The sequence below is a fragment of the Penaeus japonicus genome, unplaced genomic scaffold (assembly GCF_977035675.1).
Source record: "Penaeus japonicus unplaced genomic scaffold, GWHDUDI00000001_assembly GWHDUDI00000017, whole genome shotgun sequence".
Classification (NCBI taxonomy): domain Eukaryota; kingdom Metazoa; phylum Arthropoda; class Malacostraca; order Decapoda; family Penaeidae; genus Penaeus; species Penaeus japonicus.
Genome location: NW_028234419.1, coordinates 11,896,769 through 11,921,768, shown reverse-complemented (window position 1 = coordinate 11,921,768; position 25,000 = coordinate 11,896,769). Strand labels below are relative to the sequence as shown.

The window sequence follows — 25,000 nt, the reverse complement described above, 5'->3', positions numbered from 1 at the left end:
AGAAAAAAAAGAAAAAAAAGGAGAAAAGAAAAAAAAGTGTGTGTATATATAAAGGATATATATATATAATATAATATATATATGTATATATATATATCTATCTATATATATATATATATATATGTATATATATATATATCATCTATATATATATATATATCTATGTATTTATATATATAAATATATATACTTTTTTTTTTTTTCCTTTTCTCCTTTTTTTTTTTTCTTTTTCCTTTTCTTTTATTTATTTATTTATTATTATTATTATTATTATTATTATTATTATTATTATTTTAAATTTATTTATTTTTTAATCATACTGTGATATATTTAGTTTCAATTTTTACTTCTTTTCTTCATCTTAAATGAATGAAAAAAGTAGAAAGAGGTAAAAATATAAAGGGGTTAAAGGCATCATTTATATCACCCCCAGGATGTTCCTACAAAGATCACCATCGGGAAGGGCCTCAGCAGCAGTGGCAGCACAACTGTCCTACAGAAGCCGGCCGGCCCACGGGGGACTGTGACGGCTTCCAGTGTGACCCCCAGCAGCAGCAGCACCCCAACGTCCCAGAGCAATGTCATCGTGGTAGATCTGAGTCCGGAGGGCAGCACTGTTAGCAACAACAATGCCCTGGCAGATATCCTACAGGCAACAGGTATACTGGGTGCAGGCGGACCAAGTAGTGTTGGTAGTGGGAGCATCGCAGCTGGTGGTAGTGGTGGCGATGACGTAGGCAGCAATGAGGGGGAAACCCCAAGAGTCCCTCCTTCTTCTTGCTCGGTTCCATCTCTCTCAGGGACAGAATCCACTTCTGCAAGTTTGGCAACATCTACTCGAACTTCCACCCCAACAGTCAGCCAGTCTGTCAGTCAGTATCTTTTCCTTGATTAAAGTGCCTAGGAACATGCCAGTATGTTTGAGTTCTTGTGGTGAAATTTTTTCTCTCCGATGCTCGGGGCGAATCACTTGGCGCAGTTGAATTGGGACCCAAACTGTTGCATTGCTCTTTGATACTCTTGGCCTGTTCAGAGTTTAATTTACAGCTTTATTAAGCTCCTTGATGTGATGGATAAAAGGTATAAAAGATATATGTATATATTAAGTATGAAATTGAAAGCAAGGACTGTGAAAGTATGAAATTTCTTTTTTCATTATGGCATTCTACTTGTGATTATGACCTGTGGCTATCATATTTTTATAATGCTCATAGAATTAGGAAATGTGTTTTTATTTTTCCCCGTTTTGCATTTGCAGAAGAATCTGGCTTGTTGTTTTTCCTTTTTTATCACATATAAAGAAAACATACATGGTTGTGTTTCTAGGCACTCTGTTTGACTAAGATTCATTGTACATGAAGTTTGCTTGCAGGTATTCTTAAAAGCAATAGCCATACTCAGACTATGGTGATCTGTTTGCCTTCTTTTTTCTAACTTTGCCTTTTATTTGCTCCCCCCCCCCCTCTTAACCTCAGCTAAAACTTATCTTAATATTGTGTGTAAGCTGATGAAGCCCAGACCAAATTTAGAGCAAAACTTAAAGCAACAATGTTGGACTATTTTTGGATCTGCCATTATTAAGCGGTTGAAAAGGAATGGTCTCGCACATTCTGCATTCATCATTTCTTCTTCTTCTTCTTCTGCCCTTGTCATGTCATTGGTTTATGTTGAATTTCAAGAAAAAAAAACAAAGAAAAACTTTCAGTAGTTGCTGTTTGGATTTGAACATCCAATTGCCTGTGATGTTTATCTGCCAGTATTTCTGCTTTATTCAAATTTAAATATGTGAAGCATGAGCCACCTCCAAGGAAGACTCCTCATGCATTAGAGGTTACGTTAGAGGTCTTATGATTGTTGATTCTTGTGCACCAACAATTGGAGGCATAGGAATGTTTTACATGTCTTTTGTGATAGGTAGCAAAAAACATATTTCAATTTTATTTAGTTTGTTAGGTAATTAATATATCTACTATTTATAAATTAGCTTTGAAGGCAAGAAGTACAAGCCAGATCTATGCAGTATTGACCGTGTTATATTAATTTTATAGTTGGTTAGGTTCAGGGTTGCCTGTGGTCTTGTCAGTGTCCTCCATTAGTCACTAAAGGATTATATTTTAGAAATGTTGAAATGATTGGACAATAGTGCAGCATTAAGTCAGTAAGTCATTCGTACTTTTGTTGATCATTTGTTTCATTATGTATATCTGGAATGAATGATTGTAAACATAGGGTGGATAAGCTTTGAGGGAAAAGAGAGTTGTTGGATTTTATGTGGTATATTTAAGGAACTATGGTTTGGGAATAAGCATTAATTGTAGGTAGTGTTGGGATGAGTAAAATTACCATTGATAAAAGTGAAAGCTCATGGTGCTATGTAACCATTGGTTATTAATACTCCTCAGATCCTAATTGGCCTCTTCTGTAAGGTAACAGTTTTATAAATGGCATATAGGGAGATTATTCATTTTAATCTAAATCTTAGTCTACCAAGTTACCCTAGCCTTACATCAGTCTTAATCATAATCAGAATTTAAATTAAGCTATAGTTTAGGTTATTATCCTCCTTTATCATTTTCCTCTTACATTATTAAGAAAAGGGAAAAAAAAACTTTTATAAAGAACTTTTTTTATTCCTCCCAATCTATCCATCCTCCCCACTTTTTTTTTCATAAAACTTTAATAAAAACAAGACTAATCCAAGCATCCTGTAATCAAATAGAACTCACCGTATCCTAGCCTTGTAGCGTAGCCTAATAGACACAGTGATTGCTGATACAAGCAAGACCAGCTCTAACCCAGGTCTTACCTAGTCCTCCCAGGTTTCGCCTAGAGGTGGCAAAGTGTAGGTCATTCAAAGGGATAGTTTCGCAGCAGGAAAGTTCCCTGCCATGGTCCAGTATGCTGTTAGTAGGTGATCTGTCTCCTGTTTTGTATGTACTTAGAACTGTGTTGGTTTTCTTTCCTGTGGTTATTAGAGTTCTGTTTCTGTTACTGATATTGAAGGGGGGGGATGATAATATGGAAATTTTTTAAAAATATGTAGTCTATTTTAGATGTGAAGTTGCATTTTGGGCGTTGGAAAATTAATAAAGGTTTGGGTAAATATTATAAGTAATTTTGTTGTTGGTATTAAGTACAACAGTAATAGAAAATTTTGTTACACCTATACCTTTTTTATAGGGATTGTAGAATATAAAAAAAAATATTGTTGATTGATAAAGTACAGCATTGTAGGGATATTCCAATAGTTTCAATGTAAAAGAATGTTCAAGGATATTAGAAATACTTGGTACTCTTGATGTGAACAATATATATATATATATATATATATATATATATACATATATATATATATATATATATATATATATATATATATATATATATATATATTTAAAATTTTATTATATATATATATGGCATATAATATATAAATATATATATATATATGTTTAAATTAATATATATATAAATATATATATAATAATTATATAATTATATTAAATTTTTAATTTGTAAATGAATGCAGGCCATGCAAATACAGCTGTGTAATCTGTAATATCACTAATATAGATCCAGATTAACTGATGTCTTCTTTGTAAACAGCAGGAGAAACACTTTGCTAATAGTATTCTTTCTTTGAATAACACACATGTACATGCACACACACACACACACACACACACACACACACACACACACACACACACACACACACACACACACACACACACACACACACACACACACACACATATACACACACACACACACACACACACACACACACACACACTCATACACATATACACATACTCTCTCACACACAGCCACAGCAACAGAATCACATACCAAGTTGCATTGTCTTTCTCCCCCACTGAAATGGTATTACTGCATTGTCTCACTTTCAGTTTCAGCTGAAGGAACACCTCCTGTAAGAGCCTCAGGGAATAGTGCGACCAGTCACAGTACAGTCACTAACACAGTGACGCCCACAAGCAGTCTATCCGTGAGCACCCTGGCTAATGTCGTTACAACCTCGGCAAGTGCAGTCATTACCACGCCATCTGTGAGCAGTAGTAGTGGCAGCAGTGGCGGCTGTGCTAATGAAGGAGGAGGGGGCAACGGAAGCAGCAGTGGGGCCAGTGGAGAAGGTGACGGAGAGTGGCTGAACTTGGGTCTAGGGAGTGAAGATTCCCCGGGACACAGCCTGCCCGAAGGACAAATGCAGATGTTGGGTGAGCAGCTGTTTTATTGTGTGAGGTTGTTTATGGGTTGGATTCAGAGCCTAAGATTGTTCGATCTAAATGGAAGAGTCGATTCACCTGAGGATGGAAATATCTCTTTTTATTATTTTTTTGTTGATAATTTTATACATAAGATTTTAATTATTCAGCTGCATGACTCATGATCCATGGAGTATGTATATGATTTTCAGGGCATTTTTTTTTTTTTTTCTTTCATATTTGGAATATATATTTCATATTTTTTACATTTGGTAAGATGTAAAGGTAGAGAATAGGAATATTTAATTGCATCATTCTAAATTTTTCCTCATATTTCATGAACTTGGCACACCAGAGGAGGCAGTAGAAATCCTAGGCCGGGGCGACAAGGAATCCGCAAGGAACCTCCTCCGACAAGCAGGAATAGAATTGTTGGACTCTCCTGGAGACTTAGGAGAACAAGGAGGGGTAAGCTATCCTAACTCCAGTGTGAGTTAATGTGATCTTAATTGTTATTGTGGGTCATGTGGTCACACTGGTGAAATACTTATTCTTAAATTGATTGTTTCTTAGATGGAATGAGTTCAAATCCTTGTAAGGTGGGTAGGTTATACAAAAGTTTGGTGACTTCAACCAATAACAATGATTTTAAAAGAAGTGAAAACTGTGACTAGAATATTTGAACACCCAGTCAAGAGCCAAGAATGTTTCTGTGATTTGTGGTAGAGTGGTAGAATAATTTCCCAGTTTGGCATGGTTGGGAGTCACACACACACTGGAAAATCCCATGGAAAGAGACACATGGGATTGTCAGTGATTTGATGTGATAACCTTATGATATATTTTCTCATTAGGAGGCAACATCAATGGCAAGTCTGATGGCAGGCCTAGCTAGCCAACTGCCTGGGAGCCATCTGGATGAAGGTCCTATGCCACCTGTGGGAGAGCTGGACCCTGCAACTGGTCTCTTCTACAACCCCTCTAGTAGTGAGTAGCTTATTGTTATTGTCAGCAAAGTTTATTTTTTTCTTTATTTATGTGATATATCATTTTTTCCTTAAGTTAGTCTAGTCATGTAATAAGAGATGGTAATAGATTTTCATTTTTTTAATAAGATGGTTTCTCCCTACTAATACTCTTTTTAAATGCTTTTTTTTTTTTTTTTTTTTCAGCGGAGAGCTCATCTGACACCAATAGCAATTCAGGTATGAGACTTGTCATGAATGTATGGTGTTTCTGTCTTTGAAATATAATCATAATATAATTTGTATATACAAGTAATAATGCTAGAATATGAACTCCCATCTAAATCCTTATTCAAAGCTACTTCAGAAACATATAAGCAGAACAGAAGAAAAAGATAATATATTTTTAGTATAATAACAGGTAGTAGTTTCAAAATTAAAACCTAGATTTTACCATCATGCCTTTATTGGCAAGGGTCCTCTAACATAAGAAAATACGTTGATGTACCTATCAGCCACCGAACATTGTGCCATGTTTCTTTCAGCTTCAGAAGATCTGGAGACAACGGAAGAAAGAGAATCTCAGGAGTAGCGACCCATCCTTGGCGGCTCTGAAAACCCCGAGGATGACGAAAGTAGCTATATTTTGTGAATGTCTTGTTCTGGTAGACGAAAGTATTCAGCAATATAGAAAATATTTCAGCAGTTGCTATATCTTCTAAGTTTGTGTATATATACTACCTTAAGCTCTTGACATCTTATATCTATTTATGTTTGACTTTCCTTTTGTCGTGTAGGTGTTACAGAAAAGTTTATATGAAAGGGTCTATGCTCAGACAAGGTCACATGTGAATAGATTGTATTATTTTCATACAAGAGCATAGATCAAATGACAATAGTAAGATATGCTAAAATTTTCACTTTTATTTACAGTTACTTTTGCCTATAAAGTACTTTTTTATATATGAGCAAGTTTTATAGGTTCATAAATCAAGAGGAATATTGTTGGTGGTCTTTGTAGATATTGTTGTCAACAGAATTTTGCTTTTGCTTTTGCAAAATTCATTTATTCTCTGTCCCTCCCTCCCTCTTCCTCCTCTCTCTCCATCCCTCCCTCCCTTCCTCTTTTTCCTCTCTCTCTCTCCATTCTTTCCTCCCTCCTTCTCCTCTCTATCTCTCCATCTCTCCCTCCTTCTCTCTCTCTCCATCCCTCCCTCCTTCTCTTCTCTCTCTCCATCCTTCCCTCCCTCTTTCCTTCCTTCCATCCTTCTTTCTTTCCATCCTCTTCTCTCTCCCTCCCTCCCTCCCTATTTCCTCCTTCCTTCCTCTTCTCCCTCCTTCCTTCCTCTTCTCCCTCCCTCCCTATTTCCTCCTTCCTTCCTTCCTTCCTCTTCTTTCCTTCTTCCTTCCTTCTATACACTCCTTCTCCCACTTCACTACCCTCATTCTACTTGATCTTTTTATTCTTCCCTCCTCTCTTTCAAAGACAAGTTAAACCAGAAATGGCATTATGAACCAGTTTTATCACTGGGTTAACACTAGAGTTTGCCCAGTTTAGTTTGGGATTTTTTTTTTTTTTTTTTTTATGAAATCAGTTTTTCATAAAGGAGAAGATATTGATTCGTTCAGACTTACGAAATGAAATTTTAGGTCACTCGTGTCGTCTTCAGTGTGTATGTATATACATGTACATAACATATAATGTAAAGTGGCACCCTCAGATTTGTACAACATTGTTTACTATACCCTGCCTGTAAAGCATGCTACTGTATATATTAATCATGATGAATAAATACCCAGTGATGAGAGTGTATATTTTGTAAGATTCCATTAGGTTTCATTAACATATTTGAAATTTTCACCTTTTTTTGTGTTTTGAGCTTGTGAGTATATCTTGGAGGCGGAGAGTGATTTTGAGGTTTAACAGTCACTAAATTAGCAAGTTGATTATATTATTTGGTATAGTTTTGAAGTTCAGGATTGTTAGAGTTTGCATTTATTGCTTATTTATCAATATTTTATGTATATTTTCCAATTGTTACACAGATTTCATTGGTGTTTGCTTGTTTGTGCAAGTTACATTTACTGTGTTACAAATTCTCTGGCACCAGAACTGTGGACTGATTTATGTGTATGTAGAATGTATGTTTTTTTGTGTATGTGTGTGCATGCATGTGTTTAATTTGTTGTGTAAGGGGGGATGGGGGGCTACACTCACATGTAATTGTGTGCAGGTTCTTTTTTGCACGTGTGTATGTTTGTCTGTCTGTTTGTGAAAAGAGCAGTAAGGTTGTGTTGAAAATGTAAAATGCCTCTGATTCTTAGAATTTTTTATTTTTTTTTTTAACTCTAGGGCTTTTATTATGATCAGGTGCTTCATAACCATATTGTTTAGCTAAAATGTACTTACAAAATGTATTCTCTTCCTATAGAGAAACGCATATATAATAATAGTCTCTTGATTTTGCAGTTGTATCAACACTCATATGATAAATGGCATGGGAAGTTGTGAGTAAGAAACTGTTAAAGGGCAATTGATTCTCTAAACAAGGAATGGACTTTGGATATGGTTAATTATTGTTATAGCTTACCATGAACATTTTGGATGGGCAAAGAGGTACTGTTTTGCTTTATGTAGAAAGGAGGAGGAACAAAAAATATTTTTTGATAGCTTGCCTGCTTTTATATTGAAATTGAAGAATCTAATTAACCCACACAGGACGGGTGGTACAGCATGTGTACCGCGCATTCAAAAGCCCAGTTGCCGGGCGGCACAGTATTGTGCCAGCCATTCAATTGATTTAGGCCTAATAATTCGAACGCCCCGGCATTTGGACATTCTAGGCTAGAATTCCCCCGTCGGGAATGGGTTAATATGTATATTTTGCTCACACAATTGTTAGACAGGATCACTAGTATCAACAGGTGTTCTACACAGCATAAGGATCATTTAATCTTTCTTTTTTTTATCATATTAATGGTATTTTTTAATATTCAGGAAATACAGTTATGAGATGGGGGTGGGGGGGTACAGAATGTTTTAATCTGTAATTAGATTAATATAAAGATATAAAGATATTATTTTAATAATTTATGCAGTTACAATATATGACTTTTAAGGGGGAAGGGATTACATTTGTATTTATTATAAAGGTTGATAGAACTATGTTTTTTTAAATGTCACAGTTCATGTAAATAAAATACATAACCTCAAGGCTCAAATAAAGTAAAGAAAAGCATATTTATGTACTATGTTGATACTATGAGTTTGCTTTGGCTTCAGTGCTTTGATTTTGAAAGGGAGAGAAGGAGAAGAGTCAGAGGCAATAAATGGGTAATAAATGCTCAGGAAGAGAATAACCTACTTGCAAATAAGGGGAGATAGGTAGGAAATTCACGAGATATTGTGACAAGTAACGGGACAGACAAATTTTGGGGATAAAAGTCTAGACGTGTGAAAAGTAAAAGCATAAATCTACAAAATTATCTAAGGCTGGGAGTGTATTGGGTGTTCTATGTATGGCATTGCCAGAAGTTTTGATAAATCTTGGGAATTACATGCATTCTGTGCACAGGGACTGTTACCAAAAGTTGTACCAAATTTTTTTTTTTTTTTTTTCTGGGTCATTTGCATATTCATAGTACTTTATAAAATAAAATGGGTCCTATTAAGCTATTTATTTTGTAGAATGCTTGTCCTTTGTAATCTTTTGGATATTTTAGTTAATGTAAAAATCAGTTGGTAATTTTGCTTCTTTTTCTCATTGCACAAATAATTGTATTGTACTTAGTTGTTTGGGTCTTTAGTTTAGATTGTGCTTAAATTTAAGTAGTCCTTATTTAAAAAAATGATTCAAAGTCAGATTCTTAATTAATATGAAAGCTCGCTCATACTTGCATAAATACTCATGTACCTACAATCATTTAATGCTATGATATTCTTTCTGTTCAGTATTACATGATAAATCAATTTGTGTGAGAAGAAGAGTGCTGATTCACAGACAGACTAGAAAATGATGGTTATTTTAATACTGTATTATTATGCTGTTTTTAACATCTACGTCTTGCCAAATGACTATTCATATGAAGGTAAAGAATGCAGGAGTATTGCATCTGTTATTCTAAAAAGAATATTTTTTTTATTTTATTATTATTATTTTTAGGGGTGGGGGGTGGGGTCAGCAATATACATTATTTAGAGCTGTTCTTTACATATTTGCATAATTTTTCATTATTATTACTTCTACTAATTAAGCAGTGTGGGTCTAAGAAAGCATGATATTGTGATTAATATGTATGTAAAATTAATGAGATGTACCTGGTTGTTTGTGAAAAGAGGATATAATACATAATGTATGTATATACAATATATACAGTATATATAAATATATGTATACTGCAGAAAACAAACAAACAAAAAAGTCCTATATGAAATTTAGTATGAAGCATTCCATATGCTCTCTAGAATGTCAAAATATGTAATTTTCATTTGATAATGTTCAGGTCTTATGTAAATTGCCTGCTTCTTTTACACTATGCCAGCAGATTAATAGAGCCAAGTAATGCAAAAGTGTTTTGTTTTCATTACTATTAATACTACTGCAAATTTCTCGTCTGATTTGGTGCAGGTCGTCAAATTTTAACGCATTTTAAAGCCTGGATATAGAATAAGAGATGTGATACTTAAGCCACTTGTTGTAAACTCTTGGCTTGATCTATTATGCAATTTTGTACATAGAGTAAGGATGCAAAATACATGTTATAAAGCAGAGCCACAGCAGTGAGTGCAATATGGAAAGCATAAAGCATTGGCTTGCAAGAAAATCAATTAAATGAATTTGTCTCCTTAGAGTAAGATTTCTTGTAAGATCTAATAAAATATTACATGTTAGTGAATGTCATGTAAATTACAGGTAAGCGAGGACAAACACATTTATATGAAAAATTGTTTATAAACCTGCAAATTAATGTTGTTTACTGTGCTGAATGTTAAAGTTAATGATCTCTTTTACATGATAATGTCAAACAATAGGAATATTATTATAGTCACCCCAATTATTTTTTTAATTACTTTGACTGGAATTACAGTACTCCCCTTTTATATTTATTATTTTTTATTATTATTGTTACTGATATTGTTATTACTATTATTAATACTATTATGATGTTTCTGAAACCTTTGCGGTTCTAGATAGCGCTTTAGTGTTTACTTTAAAGGACTTGTTTTATCATGTCTTGATTTTCATCTTTTTATCTTTCACACTGGATTTTTAAAATTTTTAATGTCCTTTCATTCTGGTGCCAATATAAAGTAATGTGTGTATAACCCGGAGTCTTTATTTGTATGTTTTGTATAAAAAAGAAAGAAAAAAAAATAGAGATTTTATTGAAATACAATGGTAAAGCCATATTGTCTTCATGCAAACTAAATACATTTATTAGTTTATGTTCCTTAAAATCAGGTGTGTATTATTTAAAAAATTCCTCTGTATGTATTTACATACATACATACATATATACATATATATATATATACATATATACATATATATATATATATATATCAATCTATAATTCTATAAATATATAAATATATAAATATACACACACCCAAATACACACACAAGCAATTATCCACATTCGCACAAATATCCATATCTATACATGAAAATCTCCATGCATACCCACATATCCGCATACCCACATATCCATATATACATATAATCAAAATAATTATCTACATATACACACAAAAATATCCATATGTATACATGCAAATACCCATACACACACACACAAATATCCAAATATATAAATACAAATATCCATCTATAAAAACAACAAAATGTTATAAATATCTATATCTAAATATGAATATCTAAATATATCTATATCTCTAAATATAGGTACATATATTATATATTCATATATCTCTAGCAATATATCTATACATCTATATATAAATATATCAATATATGAATATATATAAGTATATATCTCTAACGAGAAGGGGGAATCAAGAGGGAGAGGGAGGGGAAGGGGGAATGGGAGGATAGAGAGCTAAAAGGGGGGAGGATGGGAGGATAGAGAGCTAAAGGGGGGAAGGGGGGGGGGGGGGAGGATAGAGAGCTAAAGGGAGGGGAAGAGGGAATGGGAGGATAGAGAGGGGAGGAGGGGAGGATAGGGGGGAAGGGAGGATAGGATAGGGAGGGGAGGGGAAGGGGAAGGGGAAGGAAGGGAGGAAAGAGAGGGGAGAGGGGGGGAAAGGGGGAAGGGGAGGATAGAGGGGGAGAGGGAGGGGAAGGGGGAAAGGGAGGATAGAGAGGGAGAGGGGGGGAAGGGGGGGATGGAGAGGGCGGGGAAGGGGGAAGGGGAGGATAGAGAGGGAGAGGGAGGGGAAGGGGGAAGGGGAGGATAGAGAGGGAGAGGGAGGGGAAGGGGGAAGGGGAGGAGAGAGAGGGGAAGGGGAAGGGGGAATGGGAGGATAGAGAAGGAGGGGATGGGGAGGATAGAGAGGGAGGGGAAGGGGAAGGGGGAATGGGAGGATAGAGAGGGAGAGGGAGGGGAAGGGGGAATGGGAGGATAGAGAGCTAAACGGAGGGGAAGAGGGAATGGGAGGATAGAGAGCTAAACGAAGGGGAAGAGGGAATGGGAGGATAGAGAGAGTGAGGAAGGGATAATGGTAGGATAGAGAGGGAGAGGGAGGGGAAGGGGGGAAGGATAGAGAGAGAGAGAGAGGGAGAGGGAGGGGAAGGGGGAAGAGGAAGAGAGAGAGGAAGGGGTAATGGGACGATAGAGAGGGAGGGGAAGGGGAGGATAGAGAGAGAGAGAGGAAGGGATAATGGGAGGATAAAGAGGGAGAGGGAGGGGAAGGGGTAATGGGAGGATAGAGAGAGAGGAAGGGGGAATGGGAGGATATAGAGGGAGGGGAAGGGGGGATGGGAGGATAGAGAGGGAGAGGGAGAGGGAGGGGAAGGGGGAATGGGAGGATAGAGAGGGAGGGGAAGGGGGAAGGGGAGGATAGAGAGGGAGGGGAAGGGGGAAAGGGGAGGGAGGATAGAGAGGGGAGGGGGGGGGGAAGGGGGAATGGGAGGATAGAGAGGGAGAGGGAGGGGAAGGGGGAATGGGAGGATAGAGAGGGAGGGGGAAGGGGAGGAGAGAGAGGGAGAGGGAGGGGAAGGGGGGAGTGGGAGGGGAGAGAGGGAGGGGGAGGGGAAGGGGGAATGGGGAGGATAGAGAGGGAGAGGGGAGGGAAGGGGGAAGGGGAGGATAGAGAGGAGAGGGGGGGAAGGGGAAGGGGGGGAAGGAGGAAGGGAGAGGGAGGGGACCGGGGAAGGGGGAATGGATGAGGATCGAGGGAAGGGGAGGATAGAGAGGGAGAGGGAGGGGAAGGGGGAATGGGAGGATAGAGAGGGAGAGGGAGGGGAAGGGGAGGATAGAGAGGGAGAGGGAGGGGAAGGGGGAAGGGGAGGATAGAGAGGGAGAGGGAGGGGAAGGGGAGGATAGAGAGGGAGAGGGAGGGGAAGGGGAGGATAGAGAGGGAGAGGGAGGGGAAGGGGAGGATAGAGAGGGAGAGGGAGGGGAAGGGGAGGATAGAGAGGGAGAGGGAGGGGAAGGGGGAATGGGAGGATAGAGAGGGAGAGGGAGGGGAAGGGGGAATGGGAGGATAGAGAGGGAGAGGGAGGGGAAGGGGGAAGGGGAGGATAGAGAGGGAGAGGGAGGGGAAGGGGGAAGGGGAGGATAGAGAGGGAGAGGGAGGGGAAGGGGGAAGGGGAGGATAGAGAGGGAGGGGAGGGGGAGGATAGAGAGGGAGAGGGAGGGGAAGGGGGAAGGGGAGGATAGAGAGGGAGAGGGAGGGGAAGGGGGAAGGGGAGGATAGAGAGGGAGAGGGAGGGGAGGGGAAGGGGGAAGGGGAGGATAGAGAGGGAGAGGGGGGGGGGGGGGGGGAGGGGAGGATAGAGAGGGAGAGGGAGGGAAGGGGAAGGGGAGGATAGAGAGGGAGAGGGAGGGGAAGGGGAGGATAGAGAGGGAGAGGGAGGGGAAGGGGGAAGGGGAGGATAGAGAGGGAGAGGGAGGGGAAGGGGGAATGGGAGGATAGAGAGGGAGAGGGAGGGGAAGGGGAGGATAGAGAGGGAGAGGGAGGGGAAGGGGGAATGGGAGGATAGAGAGGGAGAGGGAGAGGGGGAGGATAGAGAGGGAGAGGGTGGGGAAGGGGGAAAGAGAGGATAGAGAGGGAGAGGGAGAGGGAGGGGAAGGGGGAAGGGGAGGATAGAGAGGGAGAGGGAGGGAAGGGGGAATGGGAGGATAGAGAGGGAGAGGGAGGGAAGGGGGAAGGGGAGGATAGAGAGGGAGAGGGAGGGAAGGGGGAATGGGAGGATAGAGAGGGAGAGGGAGGGGAAGGGGGATGGGAGGATAGAGAGGGAGAGGGAGGGAAGGGGGAATGGGAGGATAGAGAGGGAGAGGGAGGGAAGGGGGAAGGGGAGGATAGAGAGGGAGAGGGAGGGGAGGGGGGAGGGGAGGATAGAGAGGGAGAGGGAGGGAAGGGGGAAGGGGAGGATAGAGAGGGAGAGGGAGGGGAAGGGGGAATGGGAGGATAGAGAGGGAGAGGGAGGGGAAGAGGGAAGGGGAGGATAGAGAGGGAGAGGGAGGGGAAGGGGGAATGGGAGGATAGAGAGGGAAGGGGGAATGGGAGGATAGAGAGGGAGAGGGAGGGAAGGGGAATGGGAGGATAGAGAGGGAGAGGGAGGGGAAGGGGGAAGGGGAGGATAGAGAGGGAGGGGAAGGGGAGGATAGAGAGGGAGAGGGAGGGGAAGGGGAGGATAGAGAGGGAGAGGGAGGGGAATGGGAGGATAGAGAGGGAGAGGGAGGGGAAGGGGGAAGGGGAGGATAGAGAGGGTGAGAGAGGGGAAGGGGGAATGGAAGGATAGAGAGGGAGAGGGATCAACAACCTCACAAATTCATGTATGTATGCATGCATATATATAGACAGATTTACTCACACACACACACACACACACACACACACACACACACACACACACACACACACGTAAGGATGGGGGTGGCTATGGTGCTTATCTGAACTAACACATACCTCCCTTGCTCCTGTGTGAAGAAAAGTCTCCTCCAAAATATTATGATATCCTTCTCTATTCTACAAATAGCTCACTCTTTCTTGCTCACTCATTCGTCCTCTCTCTCCCTCCCTCCCTTGCTCTTCCTTTCTGAAGCTTCTGGCAGACTTGAAATAATTACTTTGCCCCAATCAACTAGCCTAAAGATTGAGTGGCATATGGGGAAATGTATGAAAGTATGAAAGACAATGTAACAAACTGACTAAGACGTATACATTTCTTTGGAGTTTTTGGCCATCTTATTTAGCTATTTGGACATGAAGGGATATTCAACGTGGTCATCCACTTTCCCTTCCCATACAAACGCGCTGCTCGCGGTCTGATTGACAGGTGATAATCCCGCAGTTTCTTAGGCTTGACAGCCACCATACCTGAGGAGTTCGTGAAGAATGGAAACAGCACATCAGCATAACATTTTAGCAAAGACATCTGCTTTAATTGAAATATTATACCAATATGAATTACATATTTGAAAGCAGAACGAAATAGCCTTTCCTACACGCTAATATGAAACAATATATCTTGACCTTCTTTTTTCTTCGTAACTGAACAGACTCATCCAACTGGATGAGACAATTATGATTTTGGGAGTAAAGTATTACCAATTATGATGGAAAGGCTTCTATATTATTAAATTTACTTCTGTGTCCCACTTTCCTTCCTCCCTCTCCATTTGTTCTTGATAAATAATTATCTCTTCTTATGACTTTTAACAATTAGATAATTGGGTATCAGAAACTAGATATGCAAAACCTAATTGGTGTGTCTGTTATCTCTTGTTTGTCTTTTGCAAGTATATTTCTTCTAAACATATAGAAAGAAGTCAGATGCAAGAACACATGTATTTGCACTTACCTTAGATGAATATCTTCCATAATACACTTTTATTTTACAAAAGATGACTGATTGCAGAGTTTTTCCTTGTTCTAAAGGTAAAACATAAAAAAGAAAATACAGTAATAATTGCATATGAATAAGTATATCAAGAAATAATGTACTAAATAATTTTCAATTTTATTACTTTAAGAAGTACACTTTTTACAAAGAAAGAAAAATCATCACTTAACTTATTTTCATTCTCAGAGGACATTGCAAGCAAAAGATTACAAACATTCATTGGTTTCCAAAGACAGTTGGCTTTTAACTTATTTAATGTAATTTGACACTACATTTCTTCCTGCTAAGCTGAACAGACAATAATGTCCTTAACATTTTGATGACGGTGCATCACACCCGTGTGACACGGCTAAATGCCCGATGACGGGGCGACGCACCAGTGTGACTTTCCCGATGCAATATTGCATAGGCCCGGCATAGGGGGTTTCCACTTATCACTGGGCCCGTCGGGATAGGGTTAATATGGTCTTCATCACGTTTCAGTGCTCCCCTCATTTATAGAGATACTAATGGATATCAAGTTACATGGCACAAAAGTTCTTCACAGATGAGGAATACTAGCACACTGGAAAATATGGCCACATAACATAAATACCAGAACAGGAAGATAAACCATGGATGTACCAGATTAGCTTTTGTTCTTCACATTGTGAGAACACCTTTCTTTTGGGCTATCTGGTGTTTCTTCCTGAATGCCATGAGCTGGAGGGAAGATTTCATCAAGTAGGTTTTCCAGCCACATCCAGATATCTGCCCAGCCATCAGCAAAGATCCACAACCACCAGCCTGTCAGGAGAAGTTTTTAAAGAAATGCTAAGAGTTCTTTCTCTCATTAATGAGCTGGATTGTAAGTCAAAATAAAGGTTAGAACTGTTGTGTTTCTTTATATCAATCTATGTAATTTGAAAGTGACTTAAAAGCACTGAATAAAGTCAAAACCTCATTGTATATTGAAGCATGAGGGATTTCTTTTGTACTCATATATATCTTGTTTTTTTTGCTAACTTCATATCCAAAAAGGTCTACCTCTGGAGTGGTTTCTTAATTTCATTCTGATTGTAAATGCCTTTCGTTCTCTGATTTAAAACAAAGAGAACATTTGGATCTGTTGTTTGGAAAACAGTTGACGTTAGACAGGGTATCAGTCAGGCAAAGATGGCACTGCCTAAAGCATTCCAGAAGATGAAAGAATTGAGCACTTTATTTGTGCACATGCTACATATTATATATATATCTAACATGAGGAAAGATCTCAAATGCACATGCTCTAATTCTATTATCATAAAAAAATTAGCTGCATTTTTGGAATCCATAGGTAAAAATCTACATGATGCTACTTAAAAATATTACAATTGATTATTGGCACCGATTGACGATGAGCAAGACTAGAGTTCTTTAAGGGTTAAATAATATTTATGCATCACTTTGACACTGTGCTATCAGGTTTGCTGTAAAGAAAATAATAATGCATGTTTTTTACTATATGACAGTATGCTAAGTGTAAACTTGCATGAGAATCTTTGTGGCATTATTACAAATACTAAAATGAAGCACATTACATATCATTCAGGTTAATCTGTAATGCTTACTGTTGTAATTACAACACTTAAAACTTGTGGAAATGTAGAAAATAAAAGTTTTTTCTGATTCAGAACAATTGTTCAGTTACTAAAATAATATAGTTATTCTTTTTACAAAATAAATATCATTGGATTCCTCCTAAGAGTCTAAAAGAAAACAATTATGTAAATAATACTGATTTACCTTTTTTTCAAATATCATAATGTTGCTTCTCACTTAAACTCTTACATAGGTAACTTGTCTTGTCTCATACTTTCAATAAACCTATTTTGTAATTATATTCCTGAGGCATTATATCAAACTGGTATTCAGTATTTTTAAATGAATGCCTCTGTAGTATAAACCTAAATAAATAAAAAATTACTACATAACAAAATATAAATGCAAATCCCCAGATAAATATAACCTTGGGATAATAGATAGAAATAAAAAAAAACATTGTAGTAAAGTTACAAACCCAATTCATAAGTAGACATTCATACTACAGAGTCTGGGTAGCTGGAAATGCATCAGTGTAATGTGTTTGAATCTTTTCCCTTAGCTATAAAAAAAGACTAATCTAATAGCAATATTATTATAAAAAGAAATATCTAAGGATGCCATATTGGCAATAATTACAAAAATAATATATTTTCCTTTTATCTGATGGCACTAAATATGCTGGAACAAACTTCATAATGACAAATATAGAAAGTGTAAATGAGAATATTTTCAAGTTGAAAGTTGTGTCACTGACACTGATTTACATAAATTGTAAATATATATCTTGCGCTGAGAAATGTTTAACCCTCATTCACACCTCCTAAGACAGTCCTTAGCATAACTGTATAAAGAAAAATAGTGCCTTCATGTTCTGTACATGAACCAAATCATTGCTGTAATGTTGGTTAATTTTTCATAACTATGTATGATCATGAGTTTTCTTGGACCAAACAAAGCAGAAACAGTTTACTGATGAATCTATATTACTTCTTAAAGATTAAAATATAACACTGAATTATAACTGTTAACAATGTGATACAATTAAACAATAATGCCTTTAGTAATCTCTTTATGGTTGGAGAAAGCTCTCAAAGAAAACATTTTTCTATGTATTACAAGTATGAATCAGAACGGCACCTTATATATAAATCAAGTGGAAAATAACTAAAACATTACTTTACAACTTTATGAATAAAAAAAATACACTACTAATATAAGAGCATGATTGCTGTAAATTTACTTACATTTTTTATAAATAGAGAAGCAGACCATAATTACTTTCTCTACAGCTGCCAATATTATGAACATATTGGAGGTCACTAGTTCTATCTGCTACATTACTTATGAAGTGTTATGGCCAGAGACTTACTGTAATACTTGTGATGCTTGCAGTGTGAAAATGTAAAATTATAATATAAACTTTTTTAGCAGTTCTACCAATACTGTAAATGTCTCTTATTACTTACATATTCATCCTTAGATTGTGCAGACCTAGTCATAATGAAAAAAAAGTTTAAACATAATTGTACACATATACACATATAAGAAGCAGCATCAGATGTTAGTAGTAGGAAAAAAATTTAAACAATCAAATTCTCTGATGCTCAAACCCTGTGAATTGGTTCTGCATATAGATCCAAACCATCTTAAATTGTTATCGCCACTGTCATGAATGACCTTGACTTAAGGGCGGCAAATCATTTGTAAGTGGTCAGTCAATCCAAAAGCCAAAAGTTAAAAGCTAATTGTCATGCACTAATGAAGGAAAATCAACTCTGATAATAGTAAGATTGATGCTTTTCCACAGTTTGTAATTGAGGGATAATTTTTACATTTTAATGAATAAAAATGTAAATTCCAAACTATTATGAGAGAACAAATAAATGAATACAAAAAGCATAGAATAAAATAAAAATGGAAAAAGATGTTCCTATATAAAGAAAATACATAGATAAACAAGTCAAATAATATATGTATCTTATCCAATAACTCTGGGTGGCAAGACATTATTACTATGGCATCAGTGGTCATGTCCATGTGTAGCATGCACGTCATGTCATGATTTAAATATAGTGACAGATGACAAGATATTCATGCCATGAAAGGTGCACTGAGCAGATTGTACATTGATCAAAGTGTATACACACATTACTGGTTAACGTGAATGATATTGATAATTATAAATATGTCAAGTTGCTTTAGGTTCTCCAGCCAGTATAACCACATGAGGGGGTCAGTACCAAGGGCAGGTTCATTCCCCTAGCATAATACCAGAGCACTATCCCCTGGGCATCTCAGCACACCAGCACACCAACAAAATAATAAAGCCATTGCCTATACATCAAATATCAGTATATCAGGTTCTTTGCCTATCCAATGGCTAATATAGATCACAAAGTATGGAAAAACAGCACTTATGAGGGCTGTCTGGACAGATGGCCATGTACCTTGCACAAACACCCAGAGTTATTGGGTTAATACTTAACCAAATACTGTATAACAATAGAAAAAACAAACAATATAGCAGATACTATAATTTCCTTATTTATTTGAATAAAAATTCATAAAATGTTATTTACATTTAATCAATCAAAAGGTACATAACAAAACCAGCAATAAAAACTCGAAATGCATTCCAGATGTGAAAGCTGCTGCAAAGATCAAAATGGAGTTCTCGATCGGTCAAACGAGAGAGTAAAGGATGGTAGGAGGCCTCTTCTAATCCTTGTAGATAAGGCATGTTATGTCGGAAAGCAATGACAGCTTCAGTGGAGAGGTAACTACTCTCTTGAAGAGGTTCATCCACTTCTGGGAGGTTAATGACTCTTCCGTTTAATTCTAGTTTCTCTGTGGACTGACAGTACTGACAAAGACCATAGTTTGTGAAATTATTTATAAGGCTATCTTCTAGGGCACCATCCTCATACTCTCTCAAACTAATGTTAGGGTCTTCATGCATTCTGTAAGGTAAAGGCACATGAGGGTTACCTTTCTCGACATCATCACTCCTTGCGTCCTTGCTTTCAAGAACAAGAATATCTGATGCTACATCTGGAGCAGACGACACTGGAGAAAGACTGCTTGTACATTTCTTTACATTTCCTGAGTGTTCATTACCAGGTATAATAGCCATGTTTGTTGACAGTGGACTAAGCACTGAATATGATGGGTCTTGGTGATAAATATTCTTTACATGTACATATTCTGGATTCATGTGGTTTAAAGGATTCTCATTTGGATGTATGATGATTGGTGATTTTATTCCTGAATGATTTTCTGAATAATCTTGTACTGTTGAAGCAAGCCTTTCAGGTTTTCCATCAGAAACAATTTCAATATTTACAGTTTCAGTGCAATTGTTCACTGGAAAATGTTTATGGCTCAAATGAAAAATGTTATGTTCTACCAACTCTTGCCGTTTGTTAGATACTATAGTCGCATTTGAGGACTCCAAATAACTACCATCTCCTGGTTTCATAACCTGGATATTTCTCTGACATTCAGGTGATTCTGGGAAGAGCCCAGAGTGTAAGCAATCATTATCAGATCTGTCATTTTTTCCTGAAGCAATTGCATTTTCTTTTTCCATGTTATCAACCCTAGGGGGAAGCCTTATGGATTCAGGTTTTGATTTTGGATAATCTCTCTTTGTTTTTCCCTCCGATGAATCAATCTTTACAGTAACTTTCACTTCTCTCTCGTCTTCCTTCACCTCTTCACTATTTCCGTGAACCGTGCTGCTCAGACATTCCTTTCTTTTGGTAGTTCTCTTACCTACCAAGACGCCCTTCTCCCTAACTACATTCTGACTATCGGCTAACTTCTCCTGGCTTCTTTTCTTCCCTCGCTTCGGAGATCTGTCCAGAACCCCTGACTCTCCCGTAGCACCACCTGATGCGAATCCCTATTCTTGAATGTGCCGACGGTGAGTGGCAGTGTGCTTCAGGTCTTCCAGCTGCTGGTGTCGACGTACTAGATCTGCCCTTCCGCTTTTGATCATCCTAGAATGTATGTGTAAAAGTATGAGTTTATGAAATCTTTCTTGATTTTTTTTTTCTTGGTTATACTTGTAGATGTGGTGGATATGAATAATCTACTGAATGATTTTAGACAAGTTTAACCCTCTCTGGACGGGTGGTACAGTACTGTACCGCTCATTCAAAAGCCCAGTGGCCGGGCGGCACAGTATTGTGCCAGCCATTTAATTGATTTAGGCCTAAGCGCTCGAAAGCCCCGGCATTGTGACATTCAATGTGGCAATCTCGTCGTGAGTGGGTTATTTAAAAAAATACGCTCCCAATTTTAAGTCCCAGCATATGTAATTTTCTTTTTACTATACAACAATACATGTCATAAAGTCTATTCAATTTTCTCTTATACTTTATCAAGCACATAAAATTACTGAAACTAAACAGTGCATGTATGTACACATTTTTAAATATTCAGTTCAATTGTTCAAATACCATGTATCTTTTTAATGCAATGAATACTTATATTTTTTATGGTATTCAAATCCAGTACTGTTTTTTGCATTTATAGAAACATGATCAAATAAAGTAACCATAAATCATTACAAAATATTTTTGATAGTGAAATAAAATAAAATAAAACAAAGTGAATTAAATGAAAGAAACATTATCACTAGCAAAACTTCCATTAAATATTAACCCTAAATTCCTATCCACCATGTTCATGATGAAAACTGGCTAGGTGCATCAGTCCTGTCCGTCACTATTGTGGAAAGGCTGTAAATAACTAGTGGGCTTTTCTGATGCCTTTTTTTTTTTTGGTTATGAATGGGATGTATGGCATGTCTGCTACTATTTCTAGTACTCTTTGGCTAGGTTTCTCAAGCCACACCCAATATAGCAGCCCCATATCACCATGCCCCTTGGAGGCCTATCTCTCTCTCAGCCAGTCAGACAGCTGTGTTCCCTTTATATCTTTTCATTTTTCTTTCTTTTGAATGAAACATAGTGAGTGTGAAACAGTAATTCTGGTGCTGTATGGCATATTTGATGCAGGGAACTCCCCCTTCCTCCTTTATCTCACCCACCCTCTCCCCACACCATACTCTTCCGTAGCATATGATACAGTTGCATTATAGTATATCATTGTCTTTTAACCCGTTAATGACGGGTGACAAGATACCACGTTAAGCGGTTCCAGGGTCAGCCGGCGGGGAAGAGATATTTCGTCATGGCTATCCTCCTGGCCTGGTGATCGGGCGTACAGCGCTCGGCCGCAGCCAGTGCGGGCGAAAATCCTGAGGCGTTAGGCTTATGTGTTAGAAATATCCCGGCATTTCGACTTTTAGGACCAAATAGCCCAGCTTTACGGGTTAACCCGTTAATGACGGGTGACAAGATACCACGTTAAGCGGTTCCAGGGTCAGCCGGCGGGGAAGAGATATTTCGTCATGGCTATCCTCCTGGCCTGGTGATCGGGCGTACAGCGCTCGGCCGCAGCCAGTGCGGGCGAAAATCCTGAGGCGTTAGGCTTATGTGTTAGAAATATCCCGGCATTTCGACTTTTAGGAACCAAAATAGCCCCAGCTTTAACGGGTTAACTACTCATACTCCTAGATAGATATTCTATTGTGGTCAGTGACAAAACATGTTCTTTATTGCTTCATTTGTGCTTTATTTGCATTCCCTCCAGCCACACACACTTTATCAAAACCATCTTCCCATGCCCGTATTAGGCCCTCCTCTCCCTAAGCCTCAGTTTAATGTTGCCTCAGGGTATATTACTGCCTTTTTACCATTCATACATCAGCACGAATATCCCATTGTTTACTATAAAGAAACATGTTCTTTTTTTTGCTCTCTTTCTGTAATATTTACATGTTCTATATGCTGGTGTTTTATAGGCATGGATCTTATTCACATTTTCCTTCCTACTGAGGGGTAACTGTGAATGTGAAGAGTCACCCTGTACTCACTATGCAGTCTGCATTTGATAAATAGCAGTGAAATATACATTTTCTTGTGTAAATTCAAGATCTTGAAAAGCCAAAGAGAATTTAGTGAAATTTAAAAAATCATAACATAATTCAGCTTTTAGGAGTTAACCCACTCACGCCGGATAACATGCTGACACGTTTCGTGGTTTTCGCGTCCGACGCCGCTGACGAGATATCTGGCCAAGGCTGGCGCTCAGGGTGAGCGAGCGGGCAGCACAGGCTCGCGTCCCGTGCGCCCGAGAATCTCGAAGCGTTCGGATGATGCGTTCGAAAACCTCGGTATAGCGACCGTGCAAAGCCGGAATGGCCCCGGCGTGAATGGGTTAAAACCAACATTGCCCTTTTCTTCAGAGTCATACAATAAATACACTTTGGGCTTAACCCATTAATGCCAAGTGACAAGATATCACGTCCAGTAGTGGCAATAGCAGCTGCCAGGGACAAGACATTTTGTCACAGCTTTCCATCTGGCTAGTGCACCGGGTGATCAGGCGCATAGCATTTGGCAGTGGCCAGAGCGGATGAAAAGCATGAGGCATTAAGCTTACACATTTGAAATATCCTGCTGTTTAGACCATTTGGAGCCACAACAACCCTGTCAACAACAGTTTAAAACAACATGTACTCACATTCTAAACAGACCCACAACAAATACTTAAACACAGACAAACACATACAACTAACTTACAAAGAAAACCCTAAATAATTAAAGACAACTAACTTACCCAGTGTCTAACAATAACAATAACAATATTAATGATAAAATCAACCAAATACATACTAAATAATTGAAGACCCCTTACTTGGCTTCCCAGTGTCTGAGTTCCTGCTCATACTGCTCCCTCTGCTTCTTCGCTCTCTCACGAAATACCTCTTGCTCCTCCTCTGGCAGACGACGCCATCTGCTAGCAGCACCAGTAAGGAATTCCTGAAAGACAATGTGATTTATGCTCCTATTCTTTCACCTAAATGATTAAGGAAAGATTGATGCAAAGATGAATGTTGTTGGTCTTTAGCATCTTATATGATTATCATCATCCAATCTGTATTCAGCTATTTATTAGATGTGTGCATTCTGTAAATGCTGATCTTTTAAAAAAACAAACTGACACTCATACAAATAGACAGACAGACAGACACACAAGCACACGCACACGTACACGAACACACTCAATGTCTTTATCATGTAAAATTTTAAACACCAAATTCAAACATAAAGCCTAAGAGGACAAAAGCCTCACCTTGAGAGGAGCTTCCCCTCGGTCCAAGGAGAGCAGGTACAAGGTGAAGGCATTGCCAGGGTGCTTCGGCTTCCCCAGTTCTTCCGTCTCTTTCTTTTTGTCTCTCCTGATCTGCCGTTTCAATTTGTCTTGCGATCTTTTCCGCTTGAGGTCCTTCATACTCTCAATCTGCTGTGGGGTGAGCTTTTTCATGTACTCCTTGTATCTAATGGGAGAAATATTATATTCATTATTTTTTAATTTGGATATATTCTAAATTAACTTTCTAGTCTTTGTAAATATTGTTTGGATATATAAAAATTACGTGAATCTATAAGCAGATTTGGATATATTCTGTAATATAATTTATATTTTGTGTATCCCTTCATCATACAAGTTGTTGTGCAAATCTTATTTGAAATAAACATACCTCAAGGACAAGACCTTATTTCAGTTATTAATATCTCACACTATCACATCCTTTCTAAAGTTATAAATGTACATTAGTTATATATATGGAAAATATCTGATTATATATATATTATATATATAAAAATATATATATAAATAAATATATCATATATATATTATATATATATATATTATATATATCTATATATATACATATATATATACATATATTTATATTATATATATTTAATATATATCAATATATTGATAATATATATATATATATATTAAAATATATCATAAACAAATATTGATAATACTTAATATATATATAGACATATATATATATATATATTATATATATAATATATATATAATATATATACAAATATATATACATTTATACAATTTATATATACAGTTATATATATATATATATATTATATAATATATATATATACAACCATATATATATATATACATATATAATTTATAAACATACATAAATATATTAAATATATATATATATCCATACTTAATATATATATATATATATTATATATATATATATATATATATATTTGTTTATTTTATAATATATACAAATTATACATAATAT

General features: G+C 37.6%; 3 protein-coding genes across 4 annotated transcripts in view; 1 reads left to right on the top strand and 2 right to left on the bottom strand.

Annotated features, from left to right (window-relative positions):
- The window catches only part of LOC122250909 (uncharacterized), a 16,442-nt gene extending 9,909 nt beyond the window's left edge, over window positions 1–6,533 (top strand). The window contains exons 10-15 of the mRNA XM_086545767.1: window positions 434–872; window positions 3,912–4,238; window positions 4,582–4,694; window positions 5,081–5,213; window positions 5,399–5,431; window positions 5,737–6,533. Of these exons, the coding sequence (XP_086401893.1) occupies window positions 434–872; window positions 3,912–4,238; window positions 4,582–4,694; window positions 5,081–5,213; window positions 5,399–5,431; window positions 5,737–5,783 (1,092 nt within the window). The 3' untranslated portion in view covers window positions 5,784–6,533. The remainder of the gene's footprint in view (window positions 1–433; window positions 873–3,911; window positions 4,239–4,581; window positions 4,695–5,080; window positions 5,214–5,398; window positions 5,432–5,736) is intronic.
- An 8,794-nt stretch (window positions 6,534–15,327) lies between these two features.
- Window positions 15,328–20,374, bottom strand: LOC147469996 (uncharacterized). Of its 2 annotated transcripts, XM_086545959.1 has the most exons (3): window positions 19,774–20,374; window positions 18,252–18,276; window positions 15,849–16,008 (listed from the first exon to the last, which is right to left on the bottom strand). In XM_086545959.1, exons 1-3 carry the CDS (start codon window positions 20,372–20,374, stop codon window positions 15,984–15,986), a joined length of 651 nt encoding a protein of 216 aa, XP_086402085.1. In that variant the 3' UTR covers window positions 15,849–15,983. The 2 variants fall into 2 exon arrangements, with proteins under 2 accessions (XP_042868567.2, XP_086402085.1); XM_043012633.2 differs by lacking the exon at window positions 18,252–18,276 and having other exon boundaries at window positions 15,328–16,008.
- Window positions 19,317–25,000, bottom strand: part of TFAM (mitochondrial transcription factor A) — a 13,692-nt gene continuing 8,008 nt past the window's right edge. Inside the window, exons 4-6 of the mRNA XM_043012634.2 lie at window positions 23,992–24,196; window positions 23,554–23,678; window positions 19,317–20,786 (exon numbers count right to left, since the gene is read on the bottom strand). Coding sequence (XP_042868568.1) covers window positions 20,690–20,786; window positions 23,554–23,678; window positions 23,992–24,196 — 427 coding nt within the window. The 3' untranslated portion in view covers window positions 19,317–20,689. The remainder of the gene's footprint in view (window positions 20,787–23,553; window positions 23,679–23,991; window positions 24,197–25,000) is intronic.

What these genes read in the sequence shown, in the direction of transcription:
- LOC147469996 (XM_043012633.2), bottom strand. Translation starts at nt 20,374, where the DNA reads ATGGAAAAAGAAAATGCAATTGCTTCAGGAAAAAATGACAGATCTGAT. An exon ending in GAGTGATGATGTCGAGAAAG is followed by an intron (nt 16,009 to 19,773) that starts GTAACCCTCATG and finishes TTCTCCTGACAG; the next exon opens with GCTGGTGGTTGTGGATCTTT.